The sequence below is a fragment of the Mauremys reevesii genome, linkage group 14, assembly GCF_016161935.1.
Source record: "Mauremys reevesii isolate NIE-2019 linkage group 14, ASM1616193v1, whole genome shotgun sequence".
Lineage (NCBI taxonomy): Eukaryota > Metazoa > Chordata > Testudines > Geoemydidae > Mauremys > Mauremys reevesii.
Genome location: NC_052636.1, coordinates 26,210,171 through 26,234,339, shown reverse-complemented (window position 1 = coordinate 26,234,339; position 24,169 = coordinate 26,210,171). Strand labels below are relative to the sequence as shown.

At 49.3% G+C, this 24,169-nt stretch overlaps 1 protein-coding gene across 1 annotated transcript in view; it reads left to right on the top strand.

Moving 5' to 3' along the window:
- Positions 1-21,017: 21,017 nt before the first annotated feature.
- Positions 21,018-24,169, top strand: part of LOC120381727 (zinc finger protein 850-like) — a gene marked incomplete at its 5' end in the record, with an annotated part of 427,702 nt that continues 424,550 nt past the window's right edge. The window contains one exon of the mRNA XM_039499844.1: positions 21,018-21,612. Within this exon, the coding sequence (XP_039355778.1) occupies positions 21,018-21,612 (595 nt within the window). The remainder of the gene's footprint in view (positions 21,613-24,169) is intronic.

Below are 24,169 nucleotides of genomic sequence, written 5' to 3'. Positions count from 1 at the left end.
CGCTCCTGGGGCTGGTGAGCCCCCAAACAGCCCCAGGGGTCGGTGGGGGCGGGGCCAGCAGCAGCAGAGCCCCCCCGCTACCCTGGGGCTGCCCCGCCCCGCTCGGGCTGGGGGCTCTGCCAGGGCCCCCGCGTGAATCGCTGCTCCCTGCCCGCCAGGCTCGGCTCCGGCCACAGCAGCGGCAGGTGCCCCGGGAGCCCAGCTGGGCTGGGGCAGGGGCCGGGGGAGGTTGGGGGAGAAGTTCCAGATACCGGCAGAAGGCGGGGGGGGGGGGGGATGGAGGGGGAGAGGAGCCACCCTGGGGCAGGGAGGAGAAGCCCTGGACCCTGGCAGAAGATGTGGGGCTGAAGTCCCCGGCTCGGGAGCCCCAGCCACCTTAGTGGCAGAAGTTACAAGGCTGAAGCCCTGACCCCCCCTCTGTGTGGAGCTGGCCTGAGCCCCTCTCGCCCCATCCCCCCTGTGGAGCTGGCTCCCACTCTCTGTTTGCGCAGAAATTCAGTGCAAATCTCCCCATGTTGGTATCTCCATTTCCTCCCCACCCCATCACCCAGCCATGGATGGATTTAGCCCAGGAGGCAGGGTCAGTGTTGGCCCCATTGGGCAGGTGGGATCTAGGGCACAATGAGGTGAAGTGACTTTCCCAAGGCTAAGCAGGGAGTCTGTGGCAGAGCAGAGACTCAAACCCAGAACACCTGAGCCCGAGTCCTGTGCCTTAACCACTAGGCAACCTTCCCCCCGAAGGAGAGGGAACCTCCTCTGCCACTTTGAGTGTGTGGGTGGGAGCAGCCACTAGACAGAGCTGCCAGGAGGGGGGGTTGGATAGTTGGGGGGGTGATTAGTGGGTGGGTGGGGGTCTCTGGAGGGGGCGGTCAGGGGACAAGGAGCAGGGAGGTTGGATGGGTTGAGGGTTCGGGGGGTGGAACGGGGTCGGGGCAGGCAGGGAGCAGAGGGAGTTGGATGGGTCAGGAGATCTGGGGTCCTGTCAGGGGTGGGAGCGGTTAGATGGGGCGTGGGAGTCCCCGGGGTCTGTCTGGGGGTGGGGGTGTGGATAAGGGTCAGGGGGATGGGTAGGGTCCTAGGGAGGCAGTTACAGTGGGGGGGGTCTCAGGAGGGGGCAGTCAGGGGACAAGGAGCAGGGGGGGTTGGGGGTTCTGAGGGGGGCAGCCAGGGGGCAGGAAGTGGGAGGCAGTGGATAGGGTGGGGCTAGGGTGGGGGCTCCCTGGGTGCACACCCTAATGAAATGTGCTGCACATGCCTATGGTCACGGGGATGAGCCACTCGCATCCTTTTCCTGTTTGTGCCATTTCTTTCCCTCTCAAAACCTGAGAACAATTCTCTCTAGTTCTTCTCCTTCTCTCTCCCCTCCCCACATGTGGCTAGAAAATCCAAGGAAATTCCCTCGTTTTCTTTAAAATTATTGACTCTCTAGTCTCTTATTTTGCCCTGTTTTCTCCATAATTCTTAAATTCTCCTCAGCTTTGGGATGTGAACCCAGCCCGTTTATCTGCAGCAGTTTGTCCTTGGGTAGGTGGAATTTGCTGTCCTGTGTCACTCCCCCAGTGTGGGTGGGGGTTAGTAGGTGCTGGCTGGGGGAGCCCGCAGACGTGGCTGCCTCTGGGGAGGAGATGGGGGGGCCGATCTCTGCCAGCGACAGGACATGGTCGCACAGGAGGGGAAGGGAGGAGCTAGTGTCCCTATGGAGCCTGCCCAGCCCCTTTGGTTCTGCTCCTTTCCAGCATTTTGTTCAGAGACTTTATTACTGGGGAGGCTGAAAAATCTCCCTGTGGGCTTAGCCTGGCAGGAGGGGCCAGGTCTCTCCTGCAATAAAGAGCTGGAGCATGTTCCCAGCATGGCAGAGCCTAGGCTGTGTCTCTGCAGGGAAAGATCCTGGGAATCGTGATGTGACATGAACTAAAGCCTGTTCTGAAACCTCATAACTGCCCTTCTCGCCCTGCCAGGCTGCAGGATGTCGTCCATGTTTCGCTCCAGCTTATCCCATCCTCCCATGGGACAGGGAAGGGAAATGGCTGCAGAGGAGCCAGCTCAGGTAGGGGTTATGGGGGGGTTGTTGGTGGGTTCCTGCTGGAGGGAAGGGACAGCAAATGCACCGGAGGAGGGAGGCTTGGGCAGTCTGGTTTGGAGGTTGGAATAAGCCGAAAACTTCCCAGGGTGGAGAATGGGAGGAGGCCAGGGTGTAGCAAACCTGTTGGGACTTGTTCAAAATGTGGCTTCCATTCTAGGAACAGACCCACAGGGTTAGAGGGTGGAAATGCTCTAATTTGTGGGACAGGAAACAACCCCCCTCGGTGGGGCTAGGAAAACGGACCAGACTCCCAGGACTGGAGCCCGACCTGATTAACCAGCGGCTGCTGTGAGAGGCACCCACCAGGGAGGCTTAGGAGGGGTTCTTAACCTTTTTCTTTCTAAGGCCCCCAACGTGCTATAAAAACTCCACTGCCCTGCATGTGCCTGGTTCTCTGCATATCACTATCATGTATGTGACTCAGTAAGATTTGACTCCATTACTGCTATTAGTATCATACTTGGAGCTGCGTTTATTTTCATAGAAATTTTGAGTTACTTTACAGACAGATTTAAAAATACAGTTTGAAGATAAATGATCTTCATCTGCACAGTGTCTAAAGTTTGAGTTTAGCTATTTTTTTTCTACCGAGCCCTGCTAAGGTAAGTACAAGCAAAATGTACAGTCTGTTATTTGCTAGTACCATTTAAATAACAAATGACAAAGCACAATACGGCAATAACAGTAATAATGATAATTACTCCAGCCTGGCCAGGTGAGGCATTTTAGAACTCGTTACTCAAAGAATTGAATTTAAGCATGAGACAGAAATAAAATGCACAGACCAGTTAAAGCTAAACTACCACCATTGTCATCCTGACCGAATGTGAGAGAATAAAATTACAGAGACTACATGTACTTTGTGCATTTTGACAGGAAGTAAAAGGAAGTAATAACAGTAACTGTAGTGTATGTTGTGGGGTTTGTGTGTGGGGAGTATGAGACACACCCGCTGTCACTTCCAGCCCAGCGGCACTCACTAGTCCGAAGGCTCGTTCACACGGCAGCAGGGCCAGCAGCTCCCACTCCTGACCCAGAGGCAGCAGCACAGAATCTTGTTCCCCAGCTCAGCTCAGCAGAGACTGGGCACAGAGAGCAGGAGGGTGGGGCCACTCTGACATCAACAAACCCCCGCCCCACACAGCACAGGAGGCTCCTGGGAGCAGCTTGGCCGGGGCAGCTCAAGTGGGGTGGGGGGCAGGGCTGCAGGAACAGTTGCAGGGGCAGACAGCTGAAGAGAAGTGGGGGGAGGACAGACAGGACACCCCTGATGGAGGAACCCCCTCAGCAAGGCCCCCCGGACCGTCATGTCATCTGCCCCCCACTGAGTCTGGCCACTTCCAGCTCTTCACAATGAGAACAGCGCTGGGCTCCCTGCCAGTGAGCTCTCCCTGCACCTGCCAGGGCCTCCATCTCCTGTGTCCGTCTGTGGCTAGTGGGGGGGGGTGGATCTGCTGGGAGAGACAAGGGGCTCTCGCTTCGTCCCCTCCCCCTGGCATTTCCTGGCTGCTCTGAGCGGGGTGGGATGGGACTCTGCCTGTGAGCCACCCAGAGCTTCCATTTGATTGGCTCCTCTCCCCACGAGTGTGGGGTTGTGAGTGGGGCAGCAGGTACCGAGTGTTGGACTCTTGCTCTTTCAGGGGCCGGTGACCTTCGAGGAGGTGGCTGTGCATTTCACCAGGGGAGAGGGGGCTCTGCTGGACCCCGCTGGACCCCACTCAGAGAGCCCTCTACAGTGATGTCATGTAGGAGAACTATGAGACGGTGACCTCGCTGGGTAAGGAGTCCTGTTACCTTGGTCAGTACAAGCTGTGGGGTCTCTAAAGAACCTGAGCAGTAATAACTTTATACCTTTATTCCCTATACAAGTTTTGACAAGTTTCTTTGCCCCCCTTTTTTTGCCTTATCTCCCACCCACTAGAATCATTTTTAGACATTTGTCATCAGTCATTTTGAAATTGTATTGAATGTGTCCTTATTGGCTACATTAATAACTGTCGCTTTCATGCCTTTTCCTCATTTTAAGAGGAAAATATACCTCCTGTAGAATTCTAAATTGAGTAAATAGGTGTGTGACCGATGCAGGGCTTGTGACAGTCAGATGAGCTCATCTTTTGATAGAAGTGAGTATAATGTTGTCTTTCAGGAGCCCAAAGGTGAAAGGAGAACAGAGCCATGTGAGAGGAGCAGAAGGAGGGGAGTAGATAATTCTGGGGTGCCTGGACATGGGGTGGGTGTGTGCAGGGTTAGAGCTAAGAAGCAGCAGGGAGGAGGAGGTTGTGAGAGACGAGGAGGAACACAAGAAGCTTCCAAGGTGCCAGGAGGTGGTGCTGGCTGAGAGTAATGGGAAGAAGCGGAGGGTGTGGGGAAGGGCACCCAGGAAGTGGGCTGGGTGGGTCAGTGGGAGAGAGGAGAGGGTTGGGGATCCAGAGCTGTGGGGATCCCAGACCTTTAACCCCGAATCCCTACCCAAGCCTTGTTGTTTTGGAGCAGGGTTGGCAACCTTTCAGAAGTGCTGCGAGTCTTCATTTATTCACTCTAATTGAAGGTTTTGTGTGCGGTCACACATTTAAACATTTTAGAAGGTCTCTTTCTATAAGTCTATATTATATAACTAAACTATTGTATGTAAAGTAAACAAGGCTTTCAAAATGTTTAAGGCGTCTTTTAAAATAAAATTAAAATGCTGCTCTTACGCGCCAGCCTGCTCAGCTCGCTGCCAGCCGGGGTTCTGTTCACCTAGGCCGGCTGTGGGTTGAGCAGAGCCTGCGGCTGGGACCCAGCACCCCAGACCTGGGAAGGTTCAGGGGTCAGGGCAGAGGAGCTGGGGAAGGGGTTCAGGGTTGAAGGCTGGGGTGGGGGCGGTTCAAGGGTCAGGGCAGAGGGCTGGGGGGTGTTGGGGGGTTCAGGGCAGAGGGCTGGGTATGTGTTGGGGTGTGGGGGTTCAGGGCAGAAGGCTGGATGTGGGGATTCAAGGGTCAGGGCAGAGGGCTGGGGGTATAGGAGGTGAAAGGCACAATGCTGAGTGGGGTCAGGGCAGAGGGCTGGGGCGTGGGGGTGCAGGGCACAATGCTGTGGGGTCAGGGCAGAGGGCTGGGGGTATGAGGGTGCAGAGCAGAATGCTGAGTGGGGTCAGGGCAGAGGGCTGGGGGTGTGGGGGTGCAGGGCAGAATGCTGAGTGTGGGGATCAGGGTGAGGGCTGGTGGTATGGGGTGCAGGGCAGAATGCTGAGTGTGGGGATCAGGGCAGAGGGCTGGGGTATGGGGTGCAGGGCAGAATGCTGAGTGTGGGGTCAGGGCAGAGGGCTGGGGATATGGGGGTGCAGGGCAGAATGCTGAGTGTGGGGATCAGGGCAGAGGGCTGGTGGTATGGGGGTGCAGGGCAGAATGCTGAGTGTGGGGATCAGGGCAGAGGGCTGGGGTGTGGGGGTGCAGAGCAGAATGCTGAGTGTGGGGTCAGGGCAGAGGGCTGGGGTATGGGGGTGCAGGGCAGAATGCTGAGTGGGGTCAGGGCAGAGGGCTGGGGGTATGGGGTGCAGGGCAGAATGCTGAGTGTGGGGTCAGGGCAGAGGGCTGGGAGTATGGGGGTGCAGGGCAGAATGCTGAGTGTGGGGATCAGGGCAGAGGCTGGGGGTATGGGGTGCAGGGCAGAATGCTGAGTGTGGGGATCAGGGCAGAGGGCTGGGGTATGGGGTGCAGGGCAGAATGCTGAGTGGGAGGAGGGTCAGGGCAGAGGGCTGGGGTATGGGGTGCAGGGCAGAATGCTGAGTGGGAGGAGGGTCAGGGCAGAGGCTGGGGTATGGGGTGCAGGGCAGAATGCTGAGTGTGGGGTCAGGGCAGAGGGCTGGGGTATAGGAGGTGAAGGGCAGAATGCTGAGTGTGGGGTCAGGGCAGAGGTATGGAGGGCGTGGGGTCAGGGCAGAGGGCTGGGGGTATGGGAGGTGAAGGGCAGAATGCTGAGTGTGGGGTCAGGGCAGAGGGCTGGGGGTATGGGGGGTGCAGGGCAGAATGCTGAGTGGGAGGAGGGTCAGGGCAGAGGGCTGGGGATATGGGGGGTGCAGGGCAGAATGCTGAGTGTGGGGGGGTCAGGGCAGAGGGCTGGGGGGTATGGGGGGTGCAGGGCAGAATGCTGAGTGTGGGGTCAGGGCAGAGGCTGGGGGTATAGGAGGTGAAGGGCAGAATGCTGAGTGTGGGGGTCAGGGCAGAGGTATGGAGGGCGTGGGGTCAGGGCAGAGGGCTGGGGTATGGGAGGTGAAGGGCAGAATGCTGAGTGTGGGGTCAGGGCAGAGGCTGGGGGTGTGGGGGTGCAGGGCAGAATGCTGAGTGGGGGTCAGGGCAGAGGGCTGGGGTATGGGGTGCAGGGCAGAATGCTGAGTGTGGGGTCAGGGCAGAGGCTGGGGTTCTCGGCTCATGGGGTGTTCCCAGACTGAGTGGCTCACGGCAGGGCTGGAAGGAGGTGCCCTGTTCCACCCCCTTCCCCAGGCTCCGTCCCCACCTCTCGGCGTCCTGCACGGGCTGTGTGGGCGCTGCCGCTCTTCCCCTCGCAAAGGCCGTCAGCTGATTGGCTCAGGGGCGGAGAAGGGGCGGGGCAGGAAAGCATCCTGCTGGGGAAGAAGCGGGGAGGAAGCTTGGCTGCCGCAGGACCAAGCTTCTGCCTCCTGCCCCCGCAGGGGAGAGCGGGGGGTGGGGGGCTGAGTGGGGCTGGGGGCCGGGACCGCGGCAGGCAGCTGCGTGCCACTCAAAATCGGCTCGCGTGCCATGTTTGCCACACGTGCCATAGGCTGCCGACCCGTTTTAGAGCCTTCACTCCGGTTCTTTCTGTTCTGTTTCACTTATATACATGTTTTCCCCCAAATATTATTATTTTAACTCTTGGCCTCCCTCTCCCACTCGTTACCCCCCTCCTCACATAACCTCCCCATCTCTGTGCACAGAGACCCCGGCCACCGACCCTGAGCCTTGCTGCATCCTCCCTCCCAGAGCAGGGCCCCTACCCAGGCACAAATGGGCACTTCATTGATGATGTCACAGGCTGGTGGTGTAGCCTGGACAGTTTTTACACCTATAAGATTACGTATTGGGGCACAGCTCGCCCTTGTACATGGCTACTCACAGTTAATGGAGAAGATGAAATTTGGTGAAACACACAGAAACTTGATTGAATGGAGACAGTTATAACTGAAATCATAGACAAGGATCAATCTACATAATGTACCAATTGCCGGTGCCGCCGAATCCACGGGACCGGCGCACCTCCATGAGCAAGCCGCCGAAGGCTGCCTGACTGCCGCCCTCACAGGGACCACCAAGGCAGCCCCCGCGGCTTGCCATCCCGGGCACGCGCTTTGATAGGGACTCACATGCCTCTGCTTTTTAACAATGGTTTGAGGATTGCAGATTGTCCTCCACTGTGTTCACTGGACTAATGTCCAGTTCTGTGCGTGCTTTATCTCCAGGGCTGTGAGCAGTGTGGGTGTGAGAGAGGTGGGACTTTTGGTGATACTTGTATGATGCCAATACACACCTCAGTTTCCCTCAGTGGTTGGTATTGCTATGATTATAAAAAGCAGGAGACATGGGGTGTTTTGTCAGTTATCTGTCATGGAGTGATATGAATGGGTCATTAAGGACAGGCTGGGACCAACCTACATCAATGGAATACCCAACAGAGACAAGGGAATGATTGTCACCTGTCCATGGGAGGATCTCCACTTGGCTGAGTGAAGCATACATGGACTCGTTGCATTTTTGGGAACAGGAAGAACTGGGCTCATAGACGCAGGGAGCTCTACTGGAGCAAAGACAAATGGACAGGTGCAGTTAAAGGAAACCAAAGCATTTTCTACAGCAGCCTGGCTCAAGGGCATTGGCCAATATGGAATATATTGTCTTCTTTGCTTCCCTGTGCTAATCTAAGGAATTTCCAGTGCTGTGTTTCGGTTCACTAATGAACCCTGCTGTGTTTTAACAGTCTGCCCAGTGTCACAGCAAAAACTTGCTCTGTGCATTGACTGAGGAACAGTCTCTGAACAGGAGTGTCGTTCAGCTGGACCTGCTGGCAGAGCTCACAGGTTGAAGTAGGAGTGTTGAAGCCGGAGGCTTCCCAAGCACTGTTTAAAAGCCCAGGCATTGCACAGATCCCATGGATCCATGACAGTGTGCCTAATGGGGAAAGGATATAAAACAAGACAAGGATCTAAATGCATATTTTGCATGGTCCCCTCATCAGTGCTCATGGGAATCCCTGATCATTTCCAATGTGTATTAAAATCTTCGTTAAAGCTCACCTCTTAGTTATCAGGTCATGTCAGCTATGTTAGAGGCCTCGCTTCCCTGGTTTTGTCACGCAGACAGCAAGCAGCAAAAGACCAGAAGTCGAAGCGCAGACAATGCCATGTTTATTGGGGTTAGTTTCTAAGCAAGCCTATTCCGAAGCCCTTCACACCAGTCGGGCTTATCTCTATACTCCCATAGAGTCTGTTCCCCAGTGTTTCCTTCCCAGCTCTGATGCCGCAGAGCCTTGCCTGTGTTCCTGTTCCACGTTTCCCCCATTAACAAAGATGATTCCAATTTCCCTTCCCCCTCCTGTTTATAGAGTAATATTCTCAGCTATACGTTAACCAATCATTGTACTGAAATTTAATGAACCAATTCGAACAGATTGTAACATAATTCTATAACCAATTATATCCCACTACCCTAATTAACTTACGCCTAGCAAAACTCATTATACAGCAGAGAGAAACAATTAGAGAACCAGACAGATTAACAATAGAAAATTGTGAGACATAAATATAAAGCAATACAGAAATGAGAGTTTCACAACCATTGAGAAGTGATTTCTTGCCAGACCAGCTGCTGTCAAACTAAGTTTTCTTTAACCATCTTAAGATCTGTTTCTTTATCTGGTGGTGATGGGCACTATCAGGACAGGATTGTCTTCCTAACAGCCCAATAGCACCTTATTTCAGTGTGACTGGTTTGGGATGTGAGGATGTGACCCTTCGCTTCCCAGCGTATGGCTGCCCCTGCTGCTTAGCCAAAGGCCTTAGCCTAAGAACAAGGCCTCCGACTGTCACAGTAAGAAGGCCCTTACAAATACAGACAGTGATTTTGATTCTTTGTTTTATACCCCTGTAAGTAGCTAAGTGATAAAAATACCCCTAAGTTCTTAAACTATAGGCTTTACAGGCAGGCCTGAATATCTCTCTTCTAACAGTGGGTTCTACCCCTTCCCCCGTTCTGTGTCTGGCTTGTCTATTTAGATTGTAAATTCTTCAGGGCATGGCCCAGCTACTATTCTCTGTTGTACTTTGTGTAGCATAATGGGGACCCACTGTTAGTTCGTTCTTAGGCACTAAGGTAATGCATATGATTAACAACTCTCCTGCCACTTTGAGCCAAGGAAGTTGGCCTTGGGATGTTACTGCTTAAAAATGAGCTGGGGGTAAAACCATGGAATATTCTTTGTGACAAGTATCCCACAAATTCCACTGACCTCCCTTGTTTTCTTTGCCTGCAGTAGGGTTTCCAGATTCCAAACCTGATGTGATCTCGCAGCTGGAACGAGGGGAAGAGCCGTGGGTCCCAGACCTCCAGGGCTCTGAGAAAGAAGTGCTTCCAAGAGCTGCCTTCACAGGTAGGGAATTGGTTAAACCAACTCAAAAACTGTCAGTGAATGCAGGAAACATTTGGGATGCCCTACAAAAAACTCTGAGATTTTCTTTCTTTCCGGTGCAGGTAGTGATCTGTGTCTGGATTTTCTCTGTATCCCATCAGGTGATGGGATGGTGAGTGAGAATGAGGAGCAGAAACCCCATAAGGAAGATGCTGAGCAAGTAGAACCACATGGAACGTTGTCAGGAAGACCCAAAGGGAACGTTTCCGGGAGTTGTGCACTCCCAGAAAAAGAAACAGCCTGTGAGACTCAGCAGAGGTCAGAAGAAAACTTAAATAGCCTCTCAGACCTTATTCCACACGAGAGAATCAACTTTGAAGAGACACGCTACACATGCCATGAGTGTGGGAAAAGCTTCAATGGGAGCTCAGACCTTCTCACTCATCAGAGAATGCACAGAGGAGAGAGACCCTACATGTGCTCCGAGAGCAGGAAAAGCTTCAGTCAGAGCTCTACCCTTATCACACACTGGAGAATCCACACAGGAGAGAAACCCTACACGTGCTCTTAGTGCGGGAGAAGCTTCAGTTGGAGCTCACACCTTATCAGGCATCAGAAAATCCACGTAAGAGAGAACTGTAATAAATGCCTTGACTAGGGCTGAGCAAAGATTTTTTTTTTTAAATCACATTTGCTAATTCCCACATAGTGATCTTTGCACCATCTTCACCGTAGTAGATCAGCTCCCCCAGATGAGTTGCCTGCTTCTGCCTTTTCCAGCTCACCCTTCTTTGGGGTCAGTCCTATGATCTTTTCTGTTGAGTCGTAGGAGTGTATGTCATAGACCCATAGAATATCAGGGTTGGAAGGGACCTCAGGAGGTATCTAGTCCATTCCCCTGCTTAAAGCAGGTCCAACCCCAACTAAATCAACCCAGCCAGGCTTTGTCAAGCCAGGCCTTAAAAATCTCTCAGGATGGAGATTCCACCATGTCCCTAGGTAACCCATTCCAGTGCTTCACCACCACCTTAGCAAAATTAGTTTCCTAATATCCAACCTTGATGGCTCCCACTGCAACTTGAGACCATTGCTCCTTGTTCTGTCATCTGCTACCACTGAGAACAGCCGAGCTCCATCAGCTCCAGGTGGGGGGAGAGAGGTTTGATTCCCAACAAGCTACACTGAGGCAAAAACTACCTGTGCCTGACAGCCACTAGGGCTGTACATGGCTTTGGCTGCTCAAGTTAGTGATCTTGGTGTAAAAAGACAATTATAGTTGTAGAGCAGATGCAGCCCAGGTGCAGTGGTTGGCATTAGCTTTCCCCTTGTCCTGACCTAAACTCCATCACTTTCCCTAGTCTAAACAGACCCTGAGCATCACGGTTATACTGTTCCCCCTTTTCACAGCAATTGTTAGTCATCGAGTTCCCCCTTTGGGAACAAATTGTTTCATTCCCCGTTGCTCTGATGTTGGTTCAGGTTGTGCTGCAGAGCAGATATTTTTACTGCCATTTTCCTCACTTAAAATATATTGAACTATAACAAAAAGCAGGAACAGGGCAGGGATAGGGGAAAATGTCATTTCACCCTCTGTAACAATAGAAGGAGATAGAGTAAGTCAGAGGGATTTCCCCATCACCATCCCAATCCCCCTGTTGTGCAGTTGGTTAGGTCAATCTTTTTTCTAAAGGGCTGGGAAGATGATACCCTAGTAAATGACTTGGAACTAAGCAAAATACCCATGCATTGGGCTCCCAAAGCCATTGTGGCCCAGGCCCTGTCGCTCCTGAAGATATCTCCTTCCTAATCAGGTGCATGTTGCCTATTATTTGGGAAATGCAATCCCTTTCTAGGTAGAGATGGGGAAAAATGGAGGTGACATTTCTGTTCAGCTCATCCCTGGGAGATGCTGCAAATGTGTAGAAATTGAAACCCATGTTGAATGTGATATTTCTGCAGAAAGATACCTATTTTTAATAGAGACCTGACATTTGGCATCTTACAGGGATTCTAAATCACACCTGAATTTAGTCCTAATTTAAATCTGTGCCACCAGATTAAAGAAATAAAAGGGCACAGTAGGGGGAGTTGTACTTCACTGTCGCTATTGATCTGTTGTGTGGTTGGTGAAGAATTCTACACCAGAGACGTGTAAAATTACTCCAAGTAAGGTCAAAGATTTGACAAGAGCTCAGGTAGAAATTGCAGGTAGTGATGGTTGATTTTCACCCCAGATATGGAAGCTATGGTGTTTTTAGAATCCTGCTCCCTAGTTAAGTGGCATTGATCACATTCCTAAAGGACGCCATGATTAAACTGGGCACAACTGTCTTTTACCATCTGGCTCCAAAGTTAGATGAAGCACAGAGAGAAACAGCTGATTCCTTCAGAGCCATTCCATGCCTATGGGTCCCAATCTGGCTGCCTTGTTGGACAAGGAGCACTTCCTTGCTAGCCAAACAATGGTAGCCAATGAGGGAAGTAGCCAACTTCAGATGTGAAGTTCAGACTGCAGGATACTTGAATGCTGAGTCCAGAGTCTGTGGTTTGGTCTCTTAGGGCAGGTCTATGCTACCCACCGGATCAGCGGGTAGCGATTGATCTATTGGGGTGTTGATTTATCGCATCTAGTCTAGACATGATAAATCAATCCCTGAGCGCTCTCCTGTCGATTCTGGTACTCCAGCACCGCGAGAGGCGCAAGCGAGTCGGCGGGGCAGCGGCAGTCGACTCAGCGCTGTGAAGATGCCGAGGTAAGTCGACCTACATCGTCGACTTCAGCTCTGCTATTCCCGTAGCTGAAGTTTGTGTATCTTAGATCGAGCCCCCCTCCTAGTGTAGACCTGTCGTTAGTTTTGCTCTTGAGTCTAATGCATTTGTATCACCTCTCTGCCTCCTGCTTCTTTGAAAAATTAGAAAGTGTGAAAATAGAGCACAGGTGGTTCTACTTCCTCAGCATCTTCCTGCTGGGGTTTCCCCTCCTCATTCTCACTCATGGTCCCATCACCCGATGGGAGACAGAAGAATGAGACATAGGTCACGCCCTGCACTTTAGAGAAAGGAAATCTATGCCAGTACCTGGTTCCTAAACTGCAGCTACAGTTCCTACTCCGGGCGAATCCAAAGCCCAAGAGGTGCAGAGATCCAACCCCTTATTATCTTAGAAACGCTTTGTTCCCTTTTCTATTTTTTGTCTGTTTCTTTTTATGAAGTTGGAGAACTCCCAGCCTTTCTATTCGATTGGGGTGTAACAGTGCGGCTCGGTGAGGGTGTGAACACCTCTGAAATCTACAACGAGAAGATGCTAGGAAGAATAGTTCCCCAAATCTTAATAGCCTTAAAACCCTGCCCTATGGAATGACTGAACGCATGCTCCTCACCTGTGCAAGCATCGCAAGGAATTGAGTGGTCAGATGTGTATTGTTCAGCGAGCTGTCTGAAATTTTTACTAATGTCTCTCTTAAGGTCTGTATGTGTTTTGGGGCGAGAGGGCAAGGAGAAGTATTAGCTACATAATAGTGAAATCTAAGGAGAAAACTGTAATTAGCTTTGAGGTTGTGGGTTAAATGTCAGCAATGATTAGGTTTCGGCATTGAAATATTCAGCTGGCTAAATGTGGGTTGCAAGGCCTGGGTGAAAAATCTCTGGGGTTTCGGCATCACTAAATGTGCACCTGCCTCCTTGGGTTGCTCTTTCAGGATTTATAGGGGTTGGTTTTTCTGCTGTATTAATCTGATGGTTGGACTAAATTGACAACTTGATTCCAGCACAATATCCTTGTTAACTCATTGATTTCCTGATTTGACCTGAACTTTATCACTGTGTTGTTTAACCCTTAGCTGAGTGGTGTCTATAGTCATTTAGCCTCAGTGACGTGTGCTCCTGGGATTATTTGTTCATGTTAATAAAACCTGTAACTGGGAAATTGAGTCATTTCTTTCAATAAGCAACCGGGGCTGGAACTTTTCTTTGTATATTTCCCTTTAATTCAATCTCCATTTTCTTCATTTCACACTGTTCTAAGTTAAGGAATGTGGAGCAACAAAAACTGACACAGACCTGTTGCTGCCCCATTCTGTGCCCCTCCAGCAGGAGCAGAGAACAAACCCCTCCTGGAGCCGGGATTGTCACACTGGACTGGAAATACAGACGCGTGTTCCCAAGCTTTGCTGTCTTTCTCCAATCATGGCATAAGGGTGACACCTACACCTACTTGTAATCACGCCTGGCAGGAAGGAGATCCCTATGTTTATTGCCTTGGGAGCAGGGGGATCTGGGAGACACTGGGGGCTATTTACCCAGAGCTCAGGAGCAATCTGCTCTGGGGTGATGCAGCAGAAAAGAGCTGGGTGCTGCTTTCCCCACTTATTTCTCCTTATCCCCTTTCAATCTCTCCTCTTTCCTTTTCTTCCTCCTCCCCCACCCTCTGGCAGGGAGACTTGGTCACTTCCCTGCTCCCAGGGGCGCTCACTCTCCCGTAGCTGGATTGGCCCCTGTGAGCGCTAATAGGAGCGAGCCTGGGTGCAGGTCGGTCCCTGCAGCGGCTCTGGGACACCCAGGGGCAGGAGGAGGAGCAGAGATGGGGCTAGTTCCCACCTCAGACAGTCCCTGGCCCGGTGAGTGCGGCAGCTGCAGCCTGGATTGGGCTTGAAGGAGCCAGGAAGGGGCTGGAGCAGTGGGGGGCTGGTAGGAAGGAAGCAGGAAAAACAAGGAAAAGAGCCGTGGGGCAGCTCCTGGTGGCCGGGCTTTGTAAGGTACCAGACACTGCTGGTGCTGCTGCCTCCAGTGGGAGCTGGGGCTGAGCTGAGGTGGGGACTTTCTCCAGCTGGACCCAGTCCCAGGCTCTGCTGCCCCTGGCCAGGGCTGCAGGCACCAGGGCCAGAGGACCCCAGGGGCTGCCCTGGGTGGGCAGACGAGAGACTCCACACCCAGGTCCCAGACGCTGAGGGTTTCGCAGCCCCTGGGGATCTGCTCTTGGGTGGGGTCTGGACAGCGATGGAGCCCCTGCCTCATGCTGCCTCAGGTGCAGTGTGAGAAACTGCTGTGTGTAGGAATTTGCTACTTATGGTGCACTGAGCATGCTCAGTAAATCTGCTGAAGCCACTTCCCTTCACCCTGCCCTTTCTCAGAATCAGATTCTGCAGATTGCTATTTACAGGGTGTCATAAACATGTAGCTACAGGTAGCATAAAATACCCTGTAAAGGGTTAAAAAGCTCAGATAACCTGGTTGGCACATGACCAAAAGGACCAATTAGGGAAGAAAATACTTTCAAATCTGTGGGGGAAGGTTTTTGTTTTCGTGTTCCTTTGTTCTCTCTGGGTCAGCGAGGAACCAGGGCATGGAAAATACATCTCCCTAAACACATGGCATAGAAAAACCTTAGAGTTCTGTCCATAGGCAGGTCCTTGCATAGCTTGCTGAGTCACAAGGTGTATCTGCCTTTTCTCAGTGGGTCGATTGTAGAGCTGATGGTTCGTAATGGGCCATCAAGCAGGCTAGGCAGAACTGACACCAACTTGTCTGGCTGGGGTGTTCCCTGGAAGCATAGAGCCAATATTCATAACATCAACTACAAAAACGATACACAGTTAGAGATAGCATAATTATAATCATAAGAGCATAAGAACATAAGAAAGGCCGTACCGGGTCAGACCAAAGGTCCATCTAGCCCAGTATCTGTCTACCGACAGTGGCCAATGCCAGGTGCCCCTGAGAGTGAACCTAACAGGCAATGATCAAGTGATCTCTCTCCTGCCATCCATCTCCATCCTCTGACAAACAGAGGCTAGGGACACCATTCTTACCCATCCTGGCTAATAGCCATTTATGGACTTAGCCACCATGAATTTATCAGTCCCTTTTAAACATTGTTATAGTCCTAGCCTTCACAACCTCCTCAGGTAAGGAGTTCCACAAGTTGACTGTGCGCTGCGTGAAGAAGAACTTCCTTTTATTTGTTTTAAACCTGCTGCCTATTAATTTCATTTGGTGACCCCTAGTTCTTGTATTATGGGAATAAGTAAATAACTTTTCCTTATCCACTTTCTCAACATCACTCATGATTTTATATACCTCTATCATGTCCCCCCTTAGTCTCCTCTTTTCCAAACTGAAGAGTCCTAGCCTCTTTAATCTTTCCTCATATAGGACCCTCTCTAAACCCCTAATCATTTTAGTTGCTCTTTTCTGAACCTTTTCTAGTGCTAGAATATCTTTTTTTGAGGTGAGAGACCACATCTGTACACAGTATTCGAGATGTGGGCGCACCATGGATTATATAAGGGCAATAATATATTCTCAGTCTTATTCTTTATCCCCTTTTTAATGATTCCTAACATCCTGTTTGCTTTTTGACCGCCTCTGCACACTGCGTGGACATCTTCAGAGAACTATCCATGGTAACTCCAAGATCTTTTCCCTGACTCGTTGTAGCTAAATTAGCCCCCATCATGTTGTATGTATAGTTGGGGTTATTTTTCCAATGTGCATTACTTTACATTTATCCACATTAAATTTCATTTGCCATTTGTTGCCCAATCACTTAGTTTTGTGAGATCTTTTTGAAGTTCTTCACAATCTGCTTTAGTCTTAACTATCTTGAGTAGTTTAGTATCATCTGCAAACTTTGCCACCTCACTGTTTACCCCTTTCTCCAGATCATTTATGAATAAATTGAATAGGATTGGTCCTAGGACGGACCCTTGGGAACACCACTAGTTACCCCTCTCCATTCTGAAAATTTACCATTAATTCCTACCCTTTGTTCCCTGTCCTTTAACCAGTTCTCAATCCATGAAAGGACCTTTCCTTTTATCCCATGACAGCTTAATTTACGTAAGAGCCTTTGGTGAGGGACCTTGTCAAAGGCTTTCTGGAAATCTAAGTACACTATGTCCACGGATCCCCCTTGTCCACATGTTTTTTGACCCCTTCAAAGAACTCCAATAGATTAGTAAGACACAATTTCCCTTTACAGAAACCATGTTGACTATTGCTCAAGAGTTTGTTTTCTATGTGTCTGACAATTTTATTCTTTACTATTGTTTCAACTAATTTGCCCGGTACCGGCGTTAGACTTACCGGTCTGTAGTGCGGATCACCCCTAGAGCCCTTTTTAAATATTGGCGTTACATTAGCTAACTTCCAGTCATTGGGTACGAAGCGATTTAAAGGACAGGTTACAAACCTTAGTTAATAGTTCCATAACTTCACATTTGAGTTCTTTCAGAACTCTTGGGTGAATACCATCTGGTCAGTGACTTGTTAATGTTGAGTTTATCAATTAATTCCAAAACCTCCTCTAGTGATACTTCAATCTGTGACAGTTCCTCAGATTTGTCACCTACAAAAGCCAGCTCAGGTTTGGGAATCTCCCTAACATCCTCAGCCGTGAAGACTGAAGCAAAGAATCCATTTAGTTTCTCCATAATGACTTTATCATCTTTAGCGCTCCTTTTGTATTTTCATCGTCAAGGGGCCCCACTGGTTGTTTAGCAGGCTTCCTGCTTCTGATGTATAAAAACATTTTGTTATTACCTTCGGAGTTTTTGGCTAGCCGTTCTTCAAACTCTTCTTTGGCTTTCTTATTACACTCTTGCACTTAAGTTGGCAGTGTTTGTGCTCCTTTCTATTTGCCTCACTAGGATTTGACTTCCACTTTTTAAAGGAAGTCTTTTTATCTCTCACTGCTTCTTTTACATGGTTGTTAAGCCACAGTGGCTCTTTTTTATTTCTTTTACTGTTTTCTTAATTTGGGGTATACATTGAAGTTGGGCCTCTATTATGGTGTCTTTAAAAGGGCCCACGCAACTTGCAGGGATTTCACTTTAGACACTGTACCTTTTAACTTTTGTCTAACTAACCCCCTCATTTTTGTATAGTTCCCCCTTTTGAAATTAAAGGCCACAGTGTTGGGCAGTTGAGATGTTCTTCCCACCACAGGGATGTTGAATGCTATTGTATTATGGTCACTATTTCCAAGCGGTCCTGCTATAGTTCCCTCTTGGACCAGCTCCTGCGCTCCACTCAGGATTAAATCTAGAGTCGCCTCTCCTTGTGGGTTCCCGTACCAGCTGCTCCATGAAGCAGTCATTTAAAGTATCGAGAAATTTTATCTCTGCATTTCGTCCTGAAGTGAAATGTTCCCAGTCAATATGGGGATAATTGAAATCCCCACTATTATTGGGTTCTTAATTTTGATAGCCTCTCTAATTTCCCTTAGCATTTCATCATCACTATTACTGTCCTGGTCAGGTGGTCGATAATAGATCCCTACTGTTATTTTTACTAGAGCATGAAATTTCTATCCATAGAGACTCTATGGAACCTGTGGATTCGCTTAAGATTTTTACTTCATTTGAATCTACACTTTCTTTAACATATAGTGCCACTCCTCCCCCTGCACGGCCTGTTCTGTCCTTCCAATATATTTTGTACCCCGGAATGATTGTGTCCCATTGATTGCTCTCAGTCCACCAGGTTTCTGTGATGCCTATTATATCTATATCCTCCTTTATCACAAGGCACTCTAGTTCACCCATCTTATTATTTAGACTTCTGGCATTTGTGTACAAGCACTTTAAAAACTTGTCCCTGTTTATTAGCCTGCCTTTTTCTGATGTGCCAGATTCTTTTTTATGTGACTGTTTATCATCTGATCTGGCCCTTACATTATACTTCTCATTCCTCTGCTCCTGACTATAACCTGGAGATTCTCTATCATCAGACTCTCCCCTAAGAGAAGTCTGTGTCCGATCCACACGCTCCTCTGCAGCAGTCGGCTTTCCCCCATCTCCTAGTTTAAAAACTGCTCTACAGACTGACACAGTGTCTGTGTGTGTGTTCCCAGAAGATATGTGGGTATTTCAGTCCCTCATAAGCACAGTGTTCGGCATCTTCAAGGACCTGGGGAACTGGTCCTGGGAATTCACTGGTTTACCAAGTGTGACACTGTATGGAATTGTGAGACACTTTGGTATTAATAATAAAATAATAATATAATCTGATAAAATTGCAATGAATCGTGCTAGATATGCCATGCAAGGTGTCAGTGAAAATGTTATGATTTGCCAAGTATGATAATTTTGTTTCTATGTTTGTATCACCTTTGTATTGTGAGTTATAGATATGTAGGGTATATCTGTATTTCCAGACTTGTGCAGTGTTTCTGGGTGACACCCCCAGACATATTGGCATCAACACTGCCTAGCCTGTTTCATGGCCCATTCAGGGTCATCATCTGTACAATGAGCCCATGGAAAGGACCAAGGGGATACACCTATTGAGTCAGCAAGACATGCCGGGGTATGCCTGTGTAATGAGAACTCCAAGGCTTTTCCATGCCACGTGCTGTGAAGCTTGTGTTTGGGACACAGGAAGTACAGGCCACATGGCAAAAGGAATATAAAGGGCAGCTGCATCATCTCCATTTGTCTTCAATCCCCCTTCCTACCTCTGGAGCAACTTCTCTACAAACTGAACCCTGGAACAAAGGACTGAATGACCCATCCAAGCTATGGATGTGTTCCAGACGGACTTTCAAGCCAGCAACTCACCAATACTGCTAAGAACCTGATATATCCATTTTGGAATGTATCTGACTGCGTTCCCATTTAACTTCTTTCTGTCTTACTTTTGTTTAAACCTTTAGTTTAGATGCTAAAGGATTGTCTGGAAGGATGGAATTTTGGGTAATATCCAAACCTATACTGACCTGGTGATGTGGCTGTGACCCTTTGGAGTCAGAAGAACACTTTGTTTATGTGAGCAGAGTTTTTAAATAACCTCTCACTGTACTGGACCTAGTTGCTGATTAGGAGTCAGAGAACAGGGATGCAATAAAGGGGACCGTGTGATTTCTTTTTTCAGCTTCTCGATAACCCGTGTGGGGGATCAAAAGCACAGTTGGTGACTGGTCGGTGAGTTTAACTTCAGTGTTAACCAGCAGTTTTGGGAGCATCTACTCTCCCTTTTTCAGCCTGTCCTAACTTTGGCATTGTCAGTGAGAACTGCCCCTGGCCCACCAGGTCACATTAAGCACTGAAGTTAAATGAATAGAATGTTTTTTAGAAGCAGCAAAGAATCCTGTGGCACCTTATAGACTAACAGATGTTTTGTAGCATGAGCTTTCGTGGGTGAACACCCACTTCTTCGGATGCAAGCAGTGGAAATTTCCAGGGCAGGTGTGTATATATAAGCAAGCAAGAAGCAAGCTAGAGATAACGAGGTTAGATCAATCAGGGAGGATGGGGCCCTGTTCCAGCAGCTGAGGTGTGAAAACCAAGGGAGGAGAAACTGGTTCTGTAATTGGCAAGCCATTCACAGTCTTTGTTTAGTCCTAAACTGATGGTGTTAAATTTGCAGATGAACTGGAGCTCAGCAGCCTCTCTCCGGAGTCCGGTCCTAAAGTTCTCTTGCTGGAGGATGGCCACCTTAAAATCCGCCACCGTGTGGCCAGGGAGGCCGAAGTGTTCTCTCCACTCTTGTTTTTTTATGACCAAGTCTTATGAAATCAACTGAACTCCTTTGTTTTCTTTCATCTGAGCAGGGTTTCTAGTTTTCCAACTTGATATGATCTCCCAGCTGGAACAAGGGGAAGAGCCATGGGTCCCAGACCTCCAGGGTTCAGAGGAAAGAGAGATCCTGAGATCTTCCTGCACAGGTGAGGAAACATTAAACCACCTCAGAATCTGTAAGTGCCTGAATGAAACATCTGGAATGCCCAACAAAGCCCTTGGGGAGGTCTCTCAGTTCATTATTGTCCGTAGCAGGAGTCGTATCCTCAGGGTAAATATAGTTCATGGCTTCCTATAGATCCTAGCAGACACCAGGCAGTAGCTTCCTCCCTTCCCCCTGCGTATTTGGATGGGATGTGAAGGCTGAATTCATCCCCTCCTCTCTCCTATTTGGGGGAAGAGTTTGGGGGAGTTCAGCTCCTGATTTTTATTTGACCTGTCTTCAGCACTTGTTTTTGTTTGGTCTTCCCCTTTCCATCCCTGTTTGAGGTTTCTGTCTCTGTCACAGCAGGTGATGCAATGGCATGTGAGAAAGAGGAGCAGAATTCTCAGCCTGATAATGTTGAGCCAGTGGGTAAAAACAGAGCATTATCTCAAAGATCGAAAAGGAATGTGTCCAGGAGTCATGAGCAGGGAAAATCCTGGGAGATTCAGCACAGACCAAAAACAGATGAAGGAAACCAGCCAGGGAAGAAAGTGGATAAATTTATTTCCTGTTGGGGAACTCAGAAGGTCCTCATGAAATCACAACACAGCAGGATATCCTCAGGCGAAAGAGAAAAAATACATGCAGGGAGTGTGGAAAAACCTTCTCTCACAGCTCAGCCCTTTCTGTACATCAGAGAATCCACACAGGGGACAGGCCCTATGAATGCACTGAGTGTGGGAAAACCTTCAATCGCAGTTCGCACCTTATTAGTCATCAAACAATCCACAGAGGAGAGAGGCCCTATGAATGCCGTGAGTGTGGGAAATGCTTCACTAGCAGCTCAAACCTTTCTCAACATCAGAGAATCCACACAGGGGAGAGGCCCTTTGAATGCCGTGAGTGTGGGAAATGCTTCACTAGCAGCTCAGTCCTTTCTAAACATCAGAGAATCCACACAGGGGAGAGGCCCTTTGAATGCCGTGAGTGTGGGAAAAGCTTCACTAGCAGCTCAGCCCTTTCTGTTCATCAGAGAATCCACAAAGGGGAAAGGCCCTATGAATGCCGTGAGTGTGGGAAAAGCTTCACTAGCAGCTCAGACCTTTCTAGACATCAGAGAATCCACACAAGGGACAGGCCCTATGAATGCACTGAGTGCGGGAAAACCTTCAATCGCAGTTCGCACCTTATTAAGCATCAAACAATCCATGGAGGAGAGAGGCCCTATGAATGCCGTGAGTGTGGAAAATGCTTCACTAGCAGCTCAAACCTTAGATTTAATTTACCCTGGTTCCTCAACTGTTGCTACAGCTCTAGTACCCATCAATCCAAAGACTGAGAGAAATGGAGAGTTCCAACCATTGTCCTTTTAGTATCTTATTGTTCCTCTCTCTGTTTTTTGTGCTGGCCTTTCTATTCTATCACTTTCTGCCTTTGTTTAGTGATAACAGTTGGTTTCCATCACTCACGTTTATTTGTTTAAATCTCTATCCATTGTTAAATAAATTTTTTGCTTGTTCGATAACTGTACTCAGGTGCTGTGTGAGATACAGTAGCAATGGTCCACAGTAAAACTAGTAACCTGGGATACTTGGGGAAGAGAGGATCTGGGATTTCACCGAGTATCTGGTGATCTGGGCTGGACCCCAGAGGGGGACACATTGAAGAAACTCAAGGGTTAAGGTGGCTGCTGTAGCTCAGAGGAGGGTCCTTGAGTTCCAGCTGGCTGGTGAGTTTGGTCACTAACATCCAGCTGCCAAATGCAAAACTCCCTCTTCCTTGTGGCAGGTGGCAACAAGGAGACTCACAGCCCTTAGCACCCTGAGAAGGGTCACAATGTGTCTCTATGTTGATCCACCTGTCAAATTCACACAGGGAAAGCTCCCGATAGCACAAAACTCTGCCCTATGAAATCATGGAACATGTGCTCTTTGCTCTGTGAAAGCATGTAAAGAATCCAAGCACTGGAGGACAGGGTTTGGGTCCAGAGCGACCTAGACAAATTGGAGGGTTGGGCCAAAAGAAATCTGAGGAGGTTCAACAAGGAGAAGTGCAGAGTCCTGCACTTAGGACGGAAGAATCCCAGGCACTGCCACAGACTGGGGACTGACGGAGTGAGGGGGGTTTGATAGCAGCCTTTAACTACCTGAAAGAGCAGCAGTGTGGGCTTTCTCCTGGCCACTTTTGCTGGGCTGGGCAGGCAGCCTGGAGGCCTTTCTAGAAGAGAATTGGGAACTGAGTTAGAAAAACCAATGTGAAAACCAGAACCTCAGGTTTAGACTCATTTATTTATCATATTAAATCTTCCATTCTAGTGTCACAGTCAATACAATTGCTTCAGCCTGATAGTTGCCCAAAGGGAAACTTAACGTCTCTCAAGGGAGTGGAGAGAAAACACTTTTCAGAGTCCAAGAGAGACAAGGCGGGTGAGGGTAAGAGCTTGCAGAGGACCAACCTCTGTTGGTGAAAGAGACAAGCTGTGGAGCTAACCCCACACACTTCTTCAGTTCTGTGTAGCCTGGAAGGTCGTCTCTTCCATAACCAGCAGTTAGAACATAAGAACAGCCACACTGAGTCAGACCAGTTCATCTAGCCCACTCTCCCGAAAGTGGCTAATGCCCGGCGCCCCAGAGGACCCCTGGGACCAACATGGATACAACACCACCACAAACAAGGTTAAAAGTCAATGCACGGGGGAGAAGGATCTTGTGTTTCATTCCTTATGTCCTAGTCCCATCATGTGGCCATTTCCTTTTCTTCCTTTCTGTTAAAAGCTTTGGTGTTTTGCACAGAAACGTTATTTCCCCAGGAGTGGGGGCTGCATTCCTGTGCCAAACAGTCACTAGGAGGGGGCAGACAAAGGCCTTTAGGACGAGGCGTCCGTCACTGTCAAAAGATCATCTCCCTCCGGCAGGTCACTGGCAGCCTGAATTTGTTCCTTATCCTCCCAGAGTCTGGGGGCTGGAATCAGCACTACCCAGCCCCTCCGTATGTAGGAGGAACAAACACAAACCTGGTCTTTAAAACAGGCTGTCCCCTTCCTTCTCAGGGAAGATTTTTCAGTGATTGAAGTTGAGCTTCAGTTCCCCTCTCCTAGGGGCGGGGCAGGTGTGGGGCCAGCTCCCAGTGAGATCTGTTTTCACCTTTGTCCCCTTTCAGTCACTCTGGGATGGTAACTCTGCTCCCAGCTGTCAGGCAGCTTCCAGCCCAACCACCCTGCTCACTAACTCCATGGTCATGTGTCACTCCCTCTGCCAGCACACAGAGCCTGCAGGAAAGCTACTCTTGCCAGATGCATTGGTGGTATAGTGGTGTGCATAGGTGCTTTCCAAGAAGTTGATCTGGGTTTGATTCCCAGCCAGTGCGATAATGGCTTTTCTCTTCTGTTGTTTCCTCATCTGGAAGTGGTTTAATTTCAGTCACATTGTGTTACAATCACATTATCTATAGAATGAGACAGTAAATGGGTCAAAGTCCAGCAGGTCATACAGGATGGAGGCACACAAGGGGCTGGAATGTGTCATCTGAGAAAGACAGAACACTTGGAAACCTGCATCTCCCATCCCCTGTCCTTGCATGTTATGATTCCCGCTGTGTGAGCTGTTTGTAGGATGTTCCGGCATGATGGGGAAATGAAGTTTTGAGTCATTTTTTGCTCCTGCAGATTCCTTTGCTGTTACAATTATAATGACATGAACAAAAGGGAGGCAAAATAAAAATAAACCCCAAATTGCAATATGGGTGGGGAAAGGGAAGATCACAGTTAAGCCAAACACGTCAAAATAAAAATTAATACAGATGTAAGCA